Source organism: Pelodiscus sinensis, chromosome 3 (genome assembly GCF_052426305.1).
Source record: "Pelodiscus sinensis isolate ZL-2025 chromosome 3, ASM5242630v1, whole genome shotgun sequence".
Taxonomy (NCBI): domain Eukaryota; kingdom Metazoa; phylum Chordata; order Testudines; family Trionychidae; genus Pelodiscus; species Pelodiscus sinensis.
The window spans coordinates 94,443,583-94,462,500 of NC_143054.1; the positions used below are offsets into that span (position 1 = coordinate 94,443,583).

An 18,918-nucleotide genomic window follows, 5' to 3' on the forward strand; every position below is an offset into this window, starting at 1 on the left:
ACTGTTGGTTGTTTATACTGTACAGACTAACTCGGCTACCCCCTGAAGCTTCTGGATTTTAATTCATTTGGATGGTTGAATAAGGCTCCTCACGTTCAAGGAGCACACTCTAAGGAAATTTATGGCAAAGTTGTAAAAGATATATTAAGAGTTATAAACTTATTCTGAAGATACATATTTCCCCATTGATATTGTAAAATTATATCTTTAGGATATGATCTCTATTTATGTATATTAGATACTGGTTAGTTTTGAGTAAATTTGTCTTCAGTTAAGCTTTGAAAGTGTGTTAAATACCCATAGAAATTTCTATGGGTATAGTGTGTGTTCCAAAATATATTTGTAACAGAAAATAAACATTAACAGTTTAATACAAGCTAGTGTAGGCACAGTTGGATCCTTGATGATTTCAGTTTCATCTGCTCGCTCCTTAATAATAATCCATACATATCTAAATGTTATATATTTTAAGACAAATGTTATTCTATAAATGTCTTTGGGTATTTTAAGAACAAATATAATCTTACGTACTGACGTTTTGTGCGTGTGTATGCATACATACTCATATAAGACTCATCAGTGTACATTTACAATTGCTCTGATAAATCAAATATAAATTAGTACAGAATTAAATCTAAAAATTACAGCATAAAAATTCATATTCAAGTAGGGATGTTAAAAAGCAGTTAATTAGATAACTGCGTAACCACTGAAAATCTTAGCGGTTATATGCTGCGGGCTCTGCCGAGTAAAGCTTATATTGCAGAGTTTGCAGTGCAGCTGGCTTCCGGCAGCAAATGCGCACTGGGAGGCAGCTGCAGGCCCCGCTTCTGGGGAGCTGGCTGTACTGAGGGCTCTGCAATATAAGGTTTATACAGCAGAGCCTGCAGCGCAGGGTGGCAGCCAGCTCCCTAGGAGCCAGTGTGTGTTGCAAGCCAGCTTTTAAGCCATCTCCCAGTGTACACCAGCTCCCACCTACTGCCCTGCTCTCAGGGAGCTGGCTGCTGCCCCGTGCTGCTGCCTCTGATACAGTTGATACAGAGGCAGCAGTGTGAGACAGCAGGTAGCAGGCAGGAGCCAGTGTGTATCAGAGGTAGCAGCGCAGGGCGGGAGCCAGCTCCCTGGGAGCCAGTGTGTTACAGTTATGGTAACCGATAAAGTCATGCTTATCAGTTAATGGTTTAATTGGTTATACTGTTACATCCCTAATTCCTAGTATATGAAGTAGCCTGCACAAATTGAATTACTAGTGCTGTTTAAGACTTAGGTTGTAGTCTACTTTGCATGTGAGGCGTATTGACTGTTCAAAGAGATTTGTTGACTATAACAGTGATTTTTCAACATGTGGCTCACAGATTGTCTAAAATTTCCAAAGAAGTCTAGACTTCCATTGCATTTTTTTTGGAAGTATACAACTAAAAAAAATTGAACACTGCCGCCATAACCTAATCCATCACACACAGCAGAGCTAGTGAAGAGATTCTGTCTAGCAGTGCAAGTTCTCATGATTAGTGCAGACTAAATAGTAGATGAATGCTCTTTACTATTTTTGAAGTGGGGACCACATTAGGAAAAACCTTCAATGTGAGAGCCACATGAACTACTAAATTAACACATTGCTTACTACTCCTTAATGATATGATGTTTCGGAGCCAGTCACATAACTGAAACAAAGTCTACTTGTATAATTAACGGTTGTTCATTTTATAAAATAACCCAGAAAATATATGGAATTTTAAAAAGCACCAGTTCGAGTAAACTTTTTAAGCTCAGAATAATGCAAATCTTACTTTCTGACGTATCCAGTTTTTAGCATGCCTGTTCCTCTTTGACTTTGTTCATGCCATGTTTATAATTGTGGGGGAAGGGCCCTTTTTACCCCCCGCCATTAGACAGGAGTGAGCTCCAAGGGAAGGGGCCCTTCCTCCTTTTGCTGGTAGGCAGCATTGATTTCTGGGGGAGGGGTCCCTTCTGGCAGCTAGAGGAGAGGCCCCCCCAGCAGTCCTGCAAGTCCCAACTTGCTCCGTTCCTCAGTTACTGCCCAGCCTCTACCTCAGTTTACCTTTGGGACAGGTCCAGTCCTGAACTGTTCCTAGAAGGCCAGCTGGCACCCTCTTCGGGCAGAGCTTCAGAGGGGGGGCAGGGATCTCTGTGCATTCCCCTCTGCCACCATGTGTCTCCTGGCCCATGCACACACACCCCTCACGCATCTCCCGGCCCTGCCTTCCACTCTGAGGTAATTTAAAACCCTCCGAGGACCCCTGCTGCCATCACCTGCAGCAGACGGGGATAGAGTGACTTCTAGCTGCTAGCTCTATGCTGCTTCTGACGTGTCCCTGTGGCCCAAGGGAGGTAGGTGCTGAGCTATCCCGTCGTAAGTATAAGGTGTGAAAGTATTAATGCACTTTGTGTAACTGACTAGATATCAGTGATACCAACTCTCTTGATTTGATCACAAGTTGCCTGATAATTGGGGCTTTTTTTTCCCTGGAAATATCCAACTATGTTGTTAGAATTAAACCATATCTGGGGACTTCATTACCTGATGCTTGATGCACCACTATCAACTGAGTGCTCTGACTTAACAGATTATACTTGCTTGTTGGTGCTTGTTGGTGCATGTATTTGAAAAGAATCCCAGCCTTCCCCACTCCCACAAATAAGACTTTTTTGATCTCATGGTTTGAGGAGAAAATGTGCCCCTAAAAAACATGGCCCAAGTTCAGACAAAGACCTCCAACACCAGATGACAAGTAAAAAGATACCCAAGTGCATTTTTATTTGAGACTTCAAAAAGCCATCCTCTTTTGGGGGGTGGAAGGATGAGGTGATTCTTGAGTTTTGATCTCTTGGTTTTGGCAATATAGTACATGCAAGTTGATAGGGGGAGAAACTATGCCCAGGAGCCCAGGCAGAGAGCAGGATCCCACAAAAGATCTGAAACTGAGTGCTTACTCTGACACTCCCGTTCTCTCATGCAAGGATCTCTTGACCTTGCCTGGAGTAACCGAAAACAAAACCCACCAGCATGCTGGCTGCAGAAGCATGTCAGCTTGATTGGCTCCCTGGCAGTCGCGGTTCACGTTGTGGAGGCAGCCAGTGCAGCTTCCCGAGCTGAGCAGCGCTCTCTGTGGCTGGGACGATGTGGACACTGGGGATCTGGGGGTTCTGGATGAGTTCCTGTCTACCCCCCACCTTCCTTCTGGACTGGCAGCCGTGCGGGACTGATTAAATAACTTTTTCAAACTATTTCGTGGGCCAGATTGGGGAAGTGCTCAGGCCGTAGATGGCCCCTGGGCTGGGAGTTTGAGACCCTTGCAGTGCGCATTGCCGTTCTGTAAAATTGTTGTTACTCAGTTCCAAAAGAGATCAGCTGTTCAGCCTAGCTGGTTATTTGCTAGGAGTTATAATACTGTATAAGTGAATATTATCATGTCTGCAAAGATAAATAGGAGAAGAAAGTGATTGCTTTTTGATGTATGCTAGCAAAGTCTCAATCTTTGAAATGTCTAACCAAGCTCCAAAGAAGGTTTGCAAAGCCCTGTGGAGCCTGCTAAATCCATACTGAAGGTGGACAAGTACTTGGTTCTGTGTTTGACCTTGGTCCCCCTCAGCATTTGCTTTATGCCACTGAATACAGCCCTCTTTTGTTAAGTTCAGCTGAGAAGTCAAGAAAAAGAGAAATTTTGTGGCCTTTGTACATGAGTTTCAGTTTTTCTTGAAGCATTCATTAACATTACTTTGTCATTTAAACATCAGCAGCTTGAAGATGATGGGTCTGAGGTTCTCGATTCCTTCCTTTTAGTTCCAGGCATTCAATAGGTCATTTCAATATCTAGGACAGTTGAGGGTGGAATTTAAATATGTCAGAAAGTAAGTTCTGAAGAAAATGGATAATATCCTTCTCCTTTAGACCCTCAGCAATGCCAACGAGGTGAAGCTTTCTTCGAGGTAATTTTTTCCAGTCCTTTTTTTCTTCCAGTTTGTCTGGTCTTTATTATAAAGAGACAGGGTATGTCTACACTACAAAGTTAATTCGAACTAACAGTCGTTAGTTCGAATTAACTTTAATAGCGGCTATACATACAAACTTCTAGTTCGACGGAGCGCTTAATTTGAACTAGGTAAACCTCATTCTGCGAGGAGTAACGCCTAGTTCGAATTAAGTAGTTCGAATTAAGGGCTGTGTAGCCACTTACTTCGAACTAGTTGGAGGCTAGCCCTTCCCAGGTTGCCCTAGTGGCCACTCTGGGCTGTCTAGGGCAGGATAGCTGCCAGCCTGGCCACTAAAGGCCACATGTGAACCCAAGAGCAGGTTTGCATGAAAATCAAGTTGTTCCAGTGAGACCCCCAACCCTGAGTCCTGAGCTTAGAACATAAGAATGGCCGTACTGAGTCAGACCAAAGGTCCATCTAGCCCAATAGCCTGTCTGCCAACAGAGGCCAGGGACACCATTCCTACCCCTGGCTAACAGCATTTCATGGACCCAACCTCCATGAATTTATCTAACTTCTCTTTAAACTCTGTTATAGTTCTAGCCTTCACAGCCTCCTGTGGCAAGGAGTTCCACAGGTTGACTATGTGTTGTGTGAAGAAGAACTTTCGCTCATTAGTTTTAAACCTGCTGTCCATTAATTTCATTTGGTGTCCTCTAGTCCTTATATTATTGGAACTAATGAAGAACTTTTCTTTATTCACCCTCTCCACACCACTCATGATTTTATATACCTCTATCTTATCCCCCCTCGGTCTCCTCTTTTCTAAGCTGAAAAGTCCCAGTCTCTTTAGCCTCTCTTCATATGGGACCTGTTCCAAACCCCTAATCATTTTAGTTACCCTTTTCTGAACCCTTTCCAAGGCCAAAATATCTTTTTTGAGGTAAGGAGACCACATCTGTACACAGTACTGAAGATATAGCATACCATAGTTTTATACTTCCCCTCCTCCTTCTTCCCCTGGCTTCTCCCTTCCAGCTCCCTCCTCCCAGGTTTCCACCTCCCCTCTCCCACCCTCTCTCTTTCCCCTCCCATCTCCTTTTCCCAGTCTCCCCAGAGGTTAATCTCTCCCCCGTTTTGTTAAATAAAGAGAGTTTCTATTTTTGAACACGTGTCCTTTATTTTTTACATCAGGAAGGGGGGCTAAGGAATGGTAAGTGGAAGGAGGTGAGGGAGGAATGGGGCACGAGCCCCCGATGGGGAGGACTGGGGTGGCTCTGCGGGCTCCTTGGGGTGGAAGCTCTACTGCAGGGACTCCTGGATCCTGACAGCCCCCCGATTAATCCCTCCGGATAGCAGCCTGCTGCAAGTGCAGCCGGGCTGATGGCCAAGTGCTGTAATGTGCTGAGTGAGGGCACTCAGGGCACTCCAAGCCAGGACTGCTTTGCGGTCCTTCATCGAGGTAGACAAGCAAGTGGGGAACCCTGAGAACTGTGTGTCAGGGGTGCGGGTCGGGTCCCTTTAATCACAGCCCTCGGCTAGCCTGAGGCAGCAGCTCCACACTCTTAAGTCCTAACCTGATGCCCTGCCGGCACTGGTTCTGGCCAGCCTTAACTTCGGTTCAGGGTCCACTCAATGTGGACTTGCTATTTTGAATTAGCAAAACGCTAATTCGAATTAGTTTTTAGGTCTAGATGCAATAATTCGAATTAGCTTAGTTTGAATTAACTAATTTGAATTAAGTTAGTTCGAATTAGTGCTGTAGTGTAGACATACCCACAGTTTCTTCTTTAATTTCACTGGTTTCAATGGCAGTATTTTTTTAAGTTCATTTTCCAAGTAAGCCATTTGGGATTTCACATCACATATTTCTTGAGAGGCCATGAATATCCTTTTAGATTCAGTCCATTTGGTTTGTATTTCTTTCAGTGCTACAGTATCCTGGACTAGGTTCTGCTGTGGCCTTGGGGTCTCCCCCTTCATCTGTTTAGGTGATTTAGGTGTAGGGCTTGTGTTACCTTTCACTTTCTCATTGGAATCTATATTCAATAGTTTGAAGTTTATTCAGGGGACAGAATCTTCTTGCCAGTTTGCAAGGACAGTTATTATTAGCAGCGAATTTGATGTATGGGATATGAGGAGATTCAGGACTGGCAGTTACCTTCCTTATGGGTATCATATGATCTCCATCCTCTCTTTTCTAAGTTTTTACAGTCCCATTTTTTAAATCTGTCCTCATATAGAAGCTGTTCTGTATCCCTAATAATTTTGTTGCCTTTTTTCTAACTTTTCCCATTCTAATATATACATTTTTGAGAATGTACAGCCAAAATTGAGTGCGGTATTCAAGGTGCAGGCATATCATGGATTTATATAATGATATTATGATATTTCCTTATCTGTACCTTTGGTGCCTGACATTCTAGTACCTTTTTTTGACTGCTGCTTCACACTGAGTGAAAATTTTCACAGAGCTAATCACAATTTCTTTCTTGAGGAGGGTAACAGCTAATGTTGACCCCATTATTTTGTGTGTAAAATTGAGATTTTTTCCAATGTACATTACTTTGCACTTATCAATCTTGTATTTCATCTACCATTTTGTTACTCAGTCACCCCAGTTTAGTGAGAGAGCCATTTGTAACTAGTCCCAGTATAGATCCTTGGGATACCCTGCTATTTACCTTTCTCATTTGTGAAAACTGACCATTTATTCCTCTCCTTTGTTTCCGATCTTTTAACCTGTTACTGATCCATGAGGGGTTCTTCCCCCATCCCTTAGTTTGCTTACGAGGCTTTAGTGGAAGTCCAAGTACACAATATTGACTGGATCAATGTTGTCCACATTCGTTTTTACACCCTCCAAGAATTCCAATAGGTTGCTGAGGCGTGACTTCCCTTTCCAGAAGCCATATTGACTTTTCCCTAACATACTGTGTTTCAGTGTGTCTGATAAGTCTTTTCTTTACTATAGCTTCAGCCAGTTTGCCTAGTATTGAAGTTAGGCTTACAAGCCACAGAGGTCAGAGAAAAGTGCCTTTTTTAGGGAGTGAGGTCCCATGAAATTTGAGGCAAGTGTAGCAGAGATCTGCAATTTAGAAAAATGCAATTTATAAAATCACAATTTCTCTTCTGTCCCATGCATTGTCTGCAGATTTGTTACAGGAACACGGTGATAGTAACTGAACACAAACATTCTAATCTAAGGCAGGGCTCATGCTGTGGCTGTTGCAGGAGCAGCACACGTTGCACTTGGAATCTTGGCAGCACTTAACCTCCTTGGAACGAGTGAGAGAGAGAGAGTTGGGCCTTCCTAGTAGGAAAACTCCATCCCATGACCTTGCATAACGCCCTGGTAGTCCATCCCCACAACATAGAAAAGGAGCTCTCTATACTTCCTCAGGAGAGGGAGCTGGAATGGTCTCCTCTCAGCTACCCTTCATTCTCAGCATTTGGCCTGTTCTCTCCACACCCAGGATATCAACCTTCTCCTTCCAGTGAGTGTAATTAGTTTTCTAGCTTAAACTGTGCTCCATTGCTGGATGTTCAGGATTCAAACCTGCGCATCATAGCATTTGGTTTTACAATTTGCCTTTTAAAATGGGTAAATCATGTGTAAATGAAGTCCCTCCTGTTAAAATAATGTTATTTTGTTGCAAAGCAACCACTCAGAAGTTAGGAAATGCCAGAATTTAGGTTACTTATTAGCCCACTTGCATTACGGTGCAGTCTTTAATTACATGATCGCATAGCAGTTTTTTTTAAGAGACCTTGGTCTTATTTAGTCCACCAAATGGATGGTTCTTTGGGAATGAAGCAGGGTTGTATACTGAATTAGTTGCTACCCTACTTCATTTGCTTTCGATGGTGGAAGGTTCATAGAGAACAAGGCAGGAGACTGCAGGAATTAAAAACACGATCTTGTGGTTAAGGCAGGTGAATGCCACACAGGAAAGCATAGTTCTACCCTTGCTTCTACCACAACCTTCCTATGTGATGCTGAGTGAGTCACTTAAACCAAAGTTTTGGCAGATGGCCACTCACTTCTATTCATGTTTGGGGGCCTGAATATTAGACTTGATGAGCAGAAATCTTGAGGTCTGACAACTGTAACTGAATTCAGTGGGACCTAGGGATGTGAACAACTAGTCAACTATTGGATAAGCAAATGCTTATCACAGGCCTGCACAACTCGGAAAGCAAGGAAGGCCATATTACTCCAAAGAAAACAGCGAGTAGTGTTGCCAGATGCTTTCCCAAAAAGTACCGAGCACGCGGGCTAAAAATTTTTGTCGAGGAAAAAGAAGAAAAAAAAAAAACCATGCGTGTCGGGCATACAAAAAAACCACCTTACTGTCCAAATTAAGCACGCAACCACAGATTTTGTTGAAAGCTCAAGATTTTGTTGAATAAATTCACATACAAGGGAAAGATTCACAGTCACACACAAAGAGAAGAAATATCTCACGGAGCAAAATTTGTTCTCTGATACAAGTTATAATATCGACGGGGCATAGAATTTACCAGCTGGCGAGCTGTGACTGGGCAGGGCCGCACTGCTGCAGCAAGGGCGACCCACCCCGCTATCCAACAGCGCTGATGCCCATGCTACACGGGGAGCGCGGCATTCTGACAGCAGTCTGCTCCGCGCAGTCAAGTGGCGTGCAGGGGGGCCCAGCCAAGTGGCATGCAGGGGTCCGAGTCCTGGGACGGGAGCTGGAAGCGGGGGTGGGGCCATACGTGGGCGTAGAGCGGGGCCAGAGTGTGCGTGCGTCCCTGACTTTGGGGAGAGGCACTGGCACAGGAGAGCGCTGCATTCAAAAGGGGAGTAGAGGAGAGCAGAAGAGAGGAGGGAGGAAATATTAGTTCCAAAAGTCGTCATGGGCCACACAGTGAGCCCCTTCGGGCCGCATGCTGTGCAGGCCTGTCTTATCAGGTAATCCACAGGCTAGTTGACTAGTTGCTTCTCTCCCTTGCTGCCTCTATCAGATAGAAGCAGCAAGTGGGAGGAAGAGGAAGGGACACTTCAAAGCGGCAGCGCAGCATGGAGCCTGGGATCAGTGGCGGAGTCCCCAGCTGATCCTGGGCTCCACTGGATGCTGCCACTTCGAAATGCCATGAGGAGACTGACTCTGGGCTCCCTACAGCATTTCAAAGTGGCAGTGCTGCATGGAATCTGGGGTCAGTGGGGGAGTCTTTGAAGTGTAGCAACAGCCCTAGAGCTATTGCTACACTTCAAAAGGGGAGGCACCCTATTGACTAAATAAATAGTCAATGCAAAATGCATCAACTATTCAATTAGTCAGTTACTCGATATTTAATATCCCTAGTGGGAACTGTGGACCTGCAACATCTCTGGCAATCTGGTATTGTTGCCTGAAATTCTAGACCTAGCTTTTTTGCCTCAGGCAAATCTTTGTCTCAACTTTCCCCTCTGTAAAATGGGGATAATGATGTGGTCTGATCTCACAGTGGAGAGAAATTCCTTAATGTATGTGGACCGCTCCAATATCCAGGAGAAATGTGAGTAGTTGAGGTAAGGTGTGAATAGGTGGAGGGTCAACCCAGGGATGATGATCCGAGGTTGGGAGTCTGAGATGGAAGAGATGATATCAGAGCCTTTGAAGCAGTGCAACTGCCTTTGCTGAGCAGGGCTTGAAATTTAGGGATGATTCTGGAGTCATACCTGCTGTTGAACAATGATATTACAGAGGCAAACCAGTAAGCTTGTTACCTTGTGTGTCTGGCTAGGCAGGTATGACCTTTCCCTTAGGAAGTGCACTTTGTCACTGTTATCCATGTCTTTATCTCAGGCATCTGGAGAAGGAAGCTTCAGCTTGCTTTTTGAAAGGGTATCTCACTGGGATTGTGACACCCATGCTCTGGACTGTGCCTCTGGCTGCCTATGGGCTTCTGGGAGTTCAACAGGGGCACTTGAATTGGATACCTCTCGTCATAAAGAGAGGGAAACTAGCAGAGAGTTCTCTGTGAGGGCTCTGGGATTATGGAATTTGCCTCCCTCCTGCTTAGATGTCCAAAATAGTTCAGATTTAGTGATTATCGGGGCATACTGGAAAAGACACCTGTTTGCTGGGAGCTGTGGAGATGATTTCCCAAAACAGTGAAGAGATAGGAATGAATATTTCTGTAGGGATCTGGCTGGTTGAGTTTCTGCCTAAAGGATTGTTTTAATGCTAGGGATGTAAAATTTCATTTAATTAGCTGATTAAAGGGGAGAGAGCAGGGAGGAGGCTTTTCCCCCTTGGCTGCAGTGGTCCCTCCCTCCACCACGGGCAGGGGCTGCTCCGATCTGCTCCCTCCCTTCCTTGCCATAGACAGGGACTATGTCAGCCAGGTTGGAACAGCCCCTGACTGTTGTGGGCTAGGGCACCCCACATGCAGTGGCTGCTCTGCCATCCCGGCCGGAGCAGCCCTGTCTGTACGGCACCCAGACCAACTGCATGCAGTGGTCCAGCAGTCCGCAGTGACCCACAGCAGGTGGCGTGCTGTCCCCCTGCTTAGCCTTATCCAGTAAGTGTCACTCATGGGTGAGGCTTACTAGTTAACTCAGGGATTGGCAATAATTTTTGAGTGGGGGCCACTTCAGAAATTTTTGAAGTGGCTCCGGGCAACTGCAGAAGGGGTGGACCTCAGGCAGAAGGGGCGGGGCCAGGACACTTCTGTGCTTCCTCACCCAAGACCCTGGTTGGTCTGGAGATTGGGGAGCCTGTAAAGTCTTGGCCCTTAGCAGTTGAAGGCGATTTTCTATGATTCTCCCTGCTGCCCCCAGGTTAGTCAGGGCCTAGGGAGGGTGAACATGTGAAGTCTCTCGCTCCCTGCCCCTGACCTGCAAGGGAGCGTAGCCCTTAGTCAACAGCCAGCTGAGCAGCAGCTGGAGGTTGACTTCAACTGCTGAGCCCCTTGCAGGGCGGGAGAAGATGTCATGCACTCTCCCTGCCCCAAGCCCTCATTGGCCTGCAGGAGGAGGGGGAGTTCGCAAAGTCTCCTCCCAACTTGGCCCCATTCCGCAAGGAGCATGCGGCGCTTAGAAGTGCCGTGCCCTTCACAGGGTGGGAGGGGACTTCACACACTCCCCCTTCCTCCAGGCCAATCAGGGCTTGGGGGTGGGAGGAGCAGGCAAAGTCTCCTCCCACCCTGCCAGGAGTGCGCGGCACTTCTAAGTTCACATACAGGGCAGGGGGAGACTTAGTACACTTCCCTCCGCTCCCAGACCCTGATTGGACTGGGTATGAGGGGCGTGGTAGGGCCTCTGCAGGCCAGATAAGCTTGCTTGGCAGGTCGAATCCAGCCTGTGGAGGCCTGTTTGCCCACCCCTGAGTTAACTGGTTAAACCTTCACATCCCTATTTAATGTGACTGGGGTTATGTTATAATACTAATGATTATGGCACAGGAAGCCTTTGTATAGGCATTCTTTTTATTAATGAAATAAGTAATAAATTGTAATTGCAGGCGTTGCATAGTGTTCAGTAAATAAGATAGGAACCATTAACTTGAAGATGAGTATATATCAAACTGCTGCCTCATTTCCTAACCACTCACTCCTATGCACAGAATGAGGGAGGGGTCTTGTGACAAAAACAGCATGTGATCTTGTAATTTAAAGATTATATCATAGTGAATCCATGCAGACATGCAGAGTTAAGACTACACAGACAAATCCTTGCATTTCTTAACTTTTACAGCCCAAATAACATTATTTTAAATAGTTTTGTGTGTGGTATATTTCTGTAGTATGGTGGGACTTATGGTGTCTGTGGATTGCCCCATCATACAAAAGAGGAAATTTGCTGGAATATATTTCAAACTGGGGTACTACTCCTATAAATTCATAAACACATGCTTAACCTTGAACATATGAGTAGTCCCATTGGTTCAAATTAAGCATAAGTCCTAGTGCTCTGACCTGAAGTCCTTTGGACTTTGTCCTTTTCACTAGGTCTGATATATCCTGATGTGTTTCCAGCATAGGTCTTGTTTATTTGAAATTTATTCATTGCTTGTGTATATACTTTGGGTTCTGATCTCAATAACATCAGTATTAGACAAGTTTAATTCCATTGTGATCAGCTCAGTTAGTTTTTGATTATGTGAGGCCAGGATATTCAGTCCCTTACTCCCAAATATATTTTCAATGGTATGGTACCAATTTTATGTATTCCTGTAACCTTATTATTCTATCCTTGCCCAGTAGATGGTACTGTTGACTCTGTTTTATGATTTCTTTGGACATTTGTTTCTTTAGAGCTGCTGTACCTTTTTATTGTTTCCATTTAATGTGTTTTAACTATAGCTTTTCTCACTTTTCTCTCTCTGCTCCCAAGTAAATTCTGCAGCCAGTGGAGTAAGGATGTTAGATTGCAGTTACCTAGCAATTATATAGTCAATACAATTTGGATTGAGCAGTCCTGGCCCATGCTGGCTCTGGGAGCCACCCACTCTGTGGCTCTGCATTTGAAATGTAGTAAGAGCCACACTCTTACTACATTTCAAATGCAGAGGTGCGGCATACCAGACCAGCGCAAACTGGGACTGCTTGGTCCCAGCTCATGCTGAGTCCAGAAGCCTCTGTTCGCAGTGGATAGCCCCCGTCCACCGCAAACAGCTTCACTGCAGCCTCTTCTATCCCTTCTCCCCCCTCCCCCGCTGCCTCTAACAGGCAGCAAGGAGGAGAGGGAAGGCACCCTGAAGACGGTGTTGGGGGGAACTGGCTTTTAAGCCGCCTGCCCCCAGCACTGGCTCCTGTTCTGCGTCCCCCCCACCCCGCCCTCCTTGCTGTCATGTGGAGCAGTGGCAGCAGAGGCACAGCAGGGAAATGGTGAGAGCGGTGATCATTTTGGTCCTTCAGCCTTTGAAATGTAGCAAGAGCCTATGGGCTCTTGGAGTGGTACCCAGTTTGAAAGAATCAGCTCTATTCAGCAAGAAATATACCATCACTAACATCGACAAATTATACATCATATGGATTCTCCTCCGAAATTTTATAGATTAGTGGTTTTAGAAAAAAATGAAGTCATTGTGGCATAGAGACCTGTGTTTTAAATATACAATACCAGTTTGTGTATCATCCTAGCTTCACTGAAATCAATAGGCCTTTAACTGTTGACTTCACTGGAGCCAGGGTTTCACCTCAAGCTTGTTACCAGCTTTGAGGGAAGATGTCATAAAAGCAAGTACTAAGTATTTTTATGATTTGGGTGAAATCCGTATGATACTGTGCATACTCAACTCCCATTGAAGCTAGTGAGGTATGTTTTCAAATGCACAGTTAGTGTCTTAAGTGTAGTCATTTGTGCCTTTGAAAATTTTCCCCAGTAGCATATTCTGACGGGGAGCCGGTCTAAGGCTTTGGCACAAAAGCACTAATATAGTAATGCAGGTGTTTATATACCAGAGTGGGAAGGCTAGAAGCTAGGACTTCAGGGGAAATAACAGGTGTTCAGCATCTCTCAGGCTTCAGCCCTTTATTAATAATGGAAAATTAGTGGGGTGATACTGCAAAGCGTTGAGTGGGAGTTGAGCTTATTCAAAATTTCAGAGACTCCGTCATGATTATATTCAGGATTCTCACTCTATTTCATGATCACAGTGAAAAGAGTTGGATTAATCATATCTGTTCAGAAAAAAGCAAGTCTGATTACTCTTTGTTGTATTCACATAACTTTATTAGATGTGCTTATCACCTTCTGGCATTGTTGCAACTCTGGGGAAGAAATGCTGGCACGTCAATGATAAGCCAAATCTTCTGGCTTCAGATGTTTTCATGTGTATATAAATATTGGCAATATCTCCCACTCTTACAATTCTGTTGTAATATATGACCTTTTTCTTAAAATTCTAGCTTGTGGAGTCATGTGTTTGATCTGGGAATCTCCTCTGACATCTTTAAAACAAAATAGTTTCTAGCCATCCTAGTTGCAAAGGGAAGCTTGGAAGCATAAACCCTAAGGCTCAAAAAGGAGACAATGAATAAAAAGATCCCAATGGTTATTTCTTAAAATCTCATTATTTTTGTGGGATTTGACTTATGATTTTGGGGCAGCGTCTCAGGCAGAAGGGACAGGGCTGGAGCCGCTGCTCAGAGTGTAGTGCTCTGGTCCCCCGGTTAGTGGCGCTGGCTCCCCCTCCCCCAGCCCTTAACGCTGCCAGTGGTAATTTAAAGAGCCCAGGGCTCCAGCTGCTACAGTAGCAGTGGCAGCAGTCTGGAGCCTTGGGCCCATTTGAGTTGCCAGGCCAAGGGGCAACTGCCCCATTTGTCCCTCTATCAAGAGGCATGATGACACCTATACAACTCAGTGAACCTGCTGACTTATATATTAACTAGAAAGCTGAACACTAGATTCATCCACTAACACTGAAGTCGTTATGGCATTTGGAGGATGCTTTGTTACTGGAGGCAAGATGGACATAAATTAGTGCCCCCAGTATAAGCACAGTATGTGGGATATTGCTCAGTCTTGTTCCTGACTGATAGTTATACAATAGGTAATAAACAATTCATAAACTGCTTTGAGATGTTTGCTTATTTTCAGTGGAGAAACACTGAGTTTTTGGTTGATGCTGAAATTACAATATTCTGGAAATACTTGTATTTTTTGGATCACTTTCAGGCCTTTGACAAAAATGCTTGGTGATAGAGCACTGGTTTACTGCCAGTGAAAGGAGATCCAAAAAAAAAGCAGAATGTTATTTTTTCTTCAGATTTCTGCTATGGGTTAGACCTCCCAGGTCTAGCACCCTCAGGACCTGACTGGACTCGCACAAGGGGATTCGCTGGACCAGAAGAGGTTCCTCCCCTCATGACCCATGCTGCCTCTCTGCCCTGGGCTAGGGCTACAGCCTGGTCCCACTTCTGCCCCAGCCCTCCAGGACTCTCTAGCTGCTGCTGGGGCTGGAGCAGCATGGTTGGACCTCCACAGCCAGAGCTCCCTGGCTGCCAGTAGGGCTGGAGCTCCCTGGCCACTGGAGTCAGAACGGGACTGGGATTGGAGCTCTGTGACCAGGCCCGGAGCTCCCTGGCTTCTGCCCTGGCTGCCTCCAGGGCCTGAGCCCTGGAGCCTTGGCTGGGACCAGAGCTCCCTGGCTGCCTCTGGGGGTCAGAGCTCCTTGGCTGTGAACATAAGAACATAAGAACGGCCATACTGGGTCAGACCAAAGGTCCATCTAGCCCAGTAGCCTGGCTGCCGTCAGTGGCCAGCACCAGGTGCCCCGGAGAGGGTGGTGGACCGAAGACAATATCAAGCGATTTGTCTCCTGCCATCCCTCTCCAGCCTCTGACAAACAGAGGCCAGGGACACCAATTCTATCCCCTGGCTAATAGCCTTTTATGGACCTAACCTCCATGAAATTATCTAGCTTCTCTTTAAACTCTGTTATAGTCCTAGCCTTCACAGCCTCCTCTGGCAAGGAGTTCCACAGGCTGACTACACGCTGTGTGAAGAAGAACTTTCTTTTATTAGTTTTAAACCTGCTACCCATTAATTTAATTTGGTGTCCTCTAGTTCTTCTATTATAGGAACTAATAAATAACTTTTCTTTATCCGCCCTCTTCACACCACTCATGATTTTATATACCTCCACTGCCAGGCTGGAGCTATCCGAATGCTGGGGCCAGAACTCCCTGCCATGCAGCCTCACCCACACATGCAATGGGGCTCCTGGTTGAGTTGCAGTCACCCGTGCTTCTGCCCTGCCACCAGAAGTCCCTATTCCTAGACTCTGTGGTCCAAGATTATCGGTAATCCAATATTGCCGGCCCAGAGAGTACCAGTTTAGTGAGATACAACCTATATTGATTTTATTTTGTTTGGCTACATACCCCGATCAAATTCATATATGTATATACTCACTATTCTGTTAATATTTGAGAGTTAATTTAAACATTTTTCTATAATGCCGTCTATGTTGTGTGTTAGAGAAAAAATGAATACGCTTTGCCTGTGGCTAAGGGATTAGCAGTGTCACTGAGTATCACTCATGTAATACAATGAAGGACACCTTTATAAGAATTCTTAAGGGAGAAGCAGTTAAACATTTTTTTTTTAATTTCACCCTATTTTCCTTGGTTTTATCAGTTCAGAGTGAATGAGTTTGGAGCCCTGGAAGTCATCACAGATGAAACAGAGATGGAAAGTGTTAAAAAGGCCACTGCTACTACTACCTGGATGGTTCCAACTGCTCAAGAAGGTCAGAAAGAAGCTATTTAATTTTTGTACACTGCATTTTTTTAATGTAACAGTGTCTCATAAAATGTTTCCAAAAGCTTTAAAAATGCTTAGTTGTTTTTCCTGTAACAACTGCTGTAACCACCTCATGAAAAAACTGAAGGGATGTTATTAATTACTTGTGTGAATAGGTGTCAAAATAAATGTCTTTTAAAACTTTACACTTCTATTATTAAACATCTGGGAGCAGTAATTTTAGAAAACTGAAGCTGTATCCTTCTAATAGGACCTTTTATCTAAGTTTCGAACTAAACCAATTTTTAATATGCTCTGTCCTGTTATTATTTAATTAAAAGATGCCCTAATTGTTTACTCTGTTTGAAATGTATCTGTATCCTGCACTTTGTTCTTACTGAAAACAAACAGAAAAGGATTTTACCTATGATCTGTAGTTAAACTTCAGCCCAAAATAGTGTAAACTATAAACAGTACTTGTTACAGTATTTTGTTTATTTGTTGCTCTAACAATCGATGAAATTAGGTCTGCGGCATGTCTTTGTTACTGCTTATTCTAGAAACACTTTTCTGAGTAATAACATTGAGGTTTAAATGGGCATTATAATGCTGGCAAAAGGAAAATACACTTTTTCATCCATAGAACAGTATATCACATAGTCACAGGTGCTCAGTATTGTTTTGTACACATTTACTGTAGAATCAATAGAGTAGCACTGAATAGAATACCACAGTTACCGTCCATGGTTTCTTGCAGCCAGCATTATTTTTGGGTGGAGGGACCCTTTCAGAGGGTACATTTTGGTAGGTGTTCCTTTTTTTTAATTACATTTTTAATTATTGTTAGCATTTGTAGAAAATGACAGATTAACAGAATGTAACTATCTACCCAACGGCACAAACAGTAGTGCCAAAAACTTTGCTACTCTGCCCCGTAAATATTTCTTACACCTGACCTGGAGAGACTCTTTCTAGGGGTGAAAAAGTAGTTCCGCCTGTTTAGTCCTTGACCTCTCTCCTTATTGATATTAGCAATTGTAACGGGTGTGATTTTGTTTGATGGGTGTCTTTTCAGTATCTATAAGTAATTGAACCAAGAGTGCCAGTTAATATACCATAAGTCAAAGTAACTGGTAACAATTTTCAATCACTATTCATATCTGCAATGTGGAGGTGAGAGCCTTGTTACTATAGTACTTTAAACTTCCGATAATCCGGCACCTTTAGGACCCAGGGGGTGCCGGATTATCAGATATGCCGGACTATAGGAAGGAGGGGCTATGAGGGGTCTGGGGTGGAGTGGGGGGGATGCGCCCCTAGGCGCTACGGGACCAACCTGGCAGCACCCCAGCTGCTCTGCCCCCGACTTCCCCGAGTCAGCCGCTGGTCAGTTTCAGCAACGGCTGAATCAGGGAAGCCGGGGGGGCGGGGGCAGAGCAGCTCCGATCGTCCGGCTGCCCAAAGCTCTTCCCGGTTCCAGATGGTGCTGGACCATCAGGAGTGCCGGACCATTGGATGTCGGACCACTGGAGTTTTACTGTATAAGGCACAGTGCAATATGTTTAGGGTGACCACCCATCCCATTTTTACTGGGATTGCCCTGTATTTAAGCTGTCTTCCAGGCATCCCGACTTTTTTTAAAAAAGAGGCAAAATATCCAGTACTTGCATGCCCCCTGCTGCTCTTTGAGTTCCCCAGTCAGAGCAGCTGCAGCAGCCTCCTATTTGTGGTTAATAGTAAAGCAGGTGCCAGCACATGGTGTCTGGAGTCAGGCAGGGAGCCAAGGGAGAAACATAGAAAGAAACCAGGTTAGGGATATTAAATTGTGTGTAAGCAGCTAATTGAGTAGTCGATGGAATTTCCATCGAGTACTCAATTAGTTGACAAGGGGGGAAACCACAGAGCCCCAGGAGCTAACCCTGCTGCAGCTCTGCCTTTTAAATGTATTAAGAGCAAGTAGGCTTTTAATACATTTAAAAGGCAGAGATTTAGTGGGGGGGACTGGGTGCAAGCTGGGAATCAGCTGATTTCCAGCTCTTGCCTGGTCCAAGATATGCCTCTGTCTCCCCTGCCCCCCTCCCCTCCCCCCCCCCCCCCAGCACCAGCTCCTGTTCCTCGCCCCTTGGTGCCACTCTCTGATAGAGGCAGCAAGGGTAGAGGGAACCAACTAGTCAAGTCATATGCTTATCAGGTAGTGGACTAGTCGCATGCATCCCTAAACCAGGTAGGAGTGTGTTCCTTTCCTGTGCACCCTGAGGAAGGATATAAGTCTGCTAGCCTTTTCAGAACATGAGGCTAAAGCCCCAACCACTGGCATTTCCTTCCTCCCCCCCCACCCCCAGCTCCAAGGCTTAAACCCCTTTCTTGCCTCCCACTGCTGGCTGCTTCCCCATTTCCACACAGCCATTGGTTCTACCACTAATGGCAATGGCATAAATAGAACCTTACCTTTGTTTGCCAAGCTCTGTTGTATGAAATTTCTTACTTTTTGTACTGTAGCGTGGAGAAATCACTCTTTTCCTTTCACTATGCAGCCTTTTCAGAAAAGACCGGGATTCCCCTAAAGTTGAAGGAAACTGCAAAAGTGGATGGACATATTTTCTGTGAAAACTGTTATCACTATGGTACCACAGAAGAGTTTATTCCTGAAGGAAAATTTTGCAGCCAGAAATGTGCACATCAGGTCAAAAACAAGTAGGTACTATATCTACATTAAAGCATACATATCATACAAATGCAGCATGACGAGGGAATACTGGGACAAAATAGTAGTGGGGTCAGAT

The 18,918-nt window shown here is 44.8% G+C and overlaps 1 protein-coding gene across 8 annotated transcripts in view; it reads left to right on the top strand.

Annotated features, from left to right (window-relative positions):
- L3MBTL3 (L3MBTL histone methyl-lysine binding protein 3) overlaps nucleotides 1–18,918 on the top strand; it is a 159,604-nt gene that overhangs the window by 42,215 nt on the left and 98,471 nt on the right. For all 8 annotated transcript variants that reach the window (XM_075924145.2, XM_006118582.4, XM_006118587.4 and 5 more), the window contains 2 exons: nucleotides 16,031–16,142; nucleotides 18,670–18,829. In XM_075924145.2, the coding sequence (XP_075780260.1) occupies nucleotides 16,031–16,142; nucleotides 18,670–18,829 (272 nt within the window). The remainder of the gene's footprint in view (nucleotides 1–16,030; nucleotides 16,143–18,669; nucleotides 18,830–18,918) is intronic.